Source organism: Hyla sarda, chromosome 9, assembly GCF_029499605.1.
Source record: "Hyla sarda isolate aHylSar1 chromosome 9, aHylSar1.hap1, whole genome shotgun sequence".
In the NCBI taxonomy this organism is placed as follows: Eukaryota; Metazoa; Chordata; class Amphibia; order Anura; family Hylidae; genus Hyla; species Hyla sarda.
This window is the reverse complement of record NC_079197.1, coordinates 8895400-8897301: the sequence shown is the minus strand read 5'-3', so window position 1 is coordinate 8897301 and position 1902 is coordinate 8895400. Positions and strand designations below refer to the sequence as shown.

The 1902-nt window shown below is 41.5% G+C and overlaps 1 protein-coding gene across 1 annotated transcript; it reads right to left on the bottom strand.

Annotated features, from left to right (window-relative positions):
* Positions 1 to 565: 565 nt before the first annotated feature.
* On the bottom strand, positions 566 to 1522 carry LOC130291440 (olfactory receptor 1-like). Its single transcript, XM_056540160.1, has one exon. It carries the CDS (start codon positions 1520 to 1522, stop codon positions 566 to 568), a length of 957 nt encoding a protein of 318 aa, XP_056396135.1.
* Positions 1523 to 1902: the final 380 nt, after the last annotated feature.

Genomic DNA, 1902 nt, shown 5'->3' with positions numbered 1-1902 from the left:
GCATGCTGGGAGTTGTAGTTTTGCTAAATCTGGAGGAAACCTCTTTGGGAAACACTGAGTTATAGACATGAAACCTTACAATCGATGGTCCCTGGGATATATATATATATATATATATATATATATATATATATATATATATATAGCCTCTCTGCTGGTCAGTGTAGTGCAGGGGGTAGAGGGGCTCCAGACTCTCCTGATTGTTTATAAATAAAGATGTTTATTTGAAATAAAAAAACGTATATATGACGCTCGATGTAACCATGGTAACCAGAATAAAGACCCCCCATTTTTTACACTGCTGGCTGCATACTGAGATTTAACATATTAGAAATTCTGCCTTTACTTTGGTTTATTTGTTAGATTTTATTGTATTTTCCCTAATGGGGAGACTTATCAAAACCTGTCCAGAGGAAAAGTTGCTGGGTTGCCCATAGCAACCAATCAGATTACTTTCATTTTCTAGAGGGCTTTTCAAAAATGAAAGAAGCGATCTGATTGGTTGCTATGGGCAACTCAGCAACTTTTCCTCTGGACAGGGTTTGATAAATCTCCCCCTTTATGTTTAGCGGAACATGGGATGTATAGTGATGTTCCTCTTTTTATATATGAGTTGCTGCAGAGCTCTCTTGATCTCATGGTTCCTCATACTGTATATGATAGGGTTAATGAAAGGTGTCAGCACCGTGTACAACAAAGACTTCACTGTTTTCCCATAGAATGTGTTGTCCCCAACTGGGAAAATATAGATTGTTATTTGAGTCCCGTAGAAGATGAAGATGGTGGTGAGATGTGCGCTGCAGGTGGAGAACGCCTTCCACCGTCCTGTAATGGATGTGATCCTTAGGATGGAGATAACAATGCAGAAATAGGAGACGGTGACCACCACAAAGGGCATGAACATGAGGGGGATGGAGAATATGAAGTCTTCTGTCTCTACAATGGAGGTGTCTGAGGAGGCAATGGCCAAGATTGGGGCAAAGTCACAGAAGAAATGTTCAATGATGTTGGAGCCGCAAAATGTTAATAGGAATAAAGATACAACTTCAATGGGGAAGAGGACAAAGCAGACGGCCCATGGGCAGACGACCAGGTGCTGACAAAGCTTGGGGTTCATGAGAGCCCCATAGCGCAAAGGATGACAGATGGCCATATAGCGGTCAAAGGACATGACCATCAGGATCAGGGACTGAGTGTAGGTTGAGCTGCAGAACACATAATACTGGATGAAACATCCTGGGATGGAGATGTCCCCTCCTCCCCTCACTATCACATACAACATATTAGGCATAATATTGGTGGTGAACAAGATGTCCGCCGCAGAGAGATTTCGGAGGAACAGGTACATGGGCACATTGAGGTGGTGGGATGTGGACACCAGTGTGATAATAAAGACATTTCCAAGGAGAATCGCAAGATAAATCACAAGAAAGAGAATGAAAAGGGAAATCTTGAAGTTCTCCAAGTTCTTAAACCCAAGAATGAAGAATTCTGTGACCTCAGATCCGTTACCTTCACACATTCTCACAGAAGAACAACCTGTAATACAAGGCGGATACAATATTTATATACCTATTGTATGTAAGACAAGGGCCAAACAACTCAGTATAGAAGGCTGTACAGCAGGGGCCTTGAACCTGTGATCAATCTTCACATCCAGAGACTATGCTAGTTAAGCTGTATCCCTGCCAGATCCGTGCCGTACCACATTAATTTCAATAAGCTGAACGGAGGCCATTATATGACCGTATGACCTGGTTTTTAGACAACCCCAAGCAAAGACAAAATGATGAAAAAACTTGGCAAAAATCTCTATGACAAGCTTCTACAATATATTATTTTTTTTTGGCCATAGTGTCTATGCAAACCTACAGTATGTGTACCTGGTTACAGACTACAAAC

Bases quoted from the DNA above. Each gene is read 5' to 3' on its own strand.
- LOC130291440 (XM_056540160.1), bottom strand. From the start codon at position 1,522: ATGTGTGAAGGTAACGGATCTGAGGTCACAGAATTCTTCATTCTTGGG.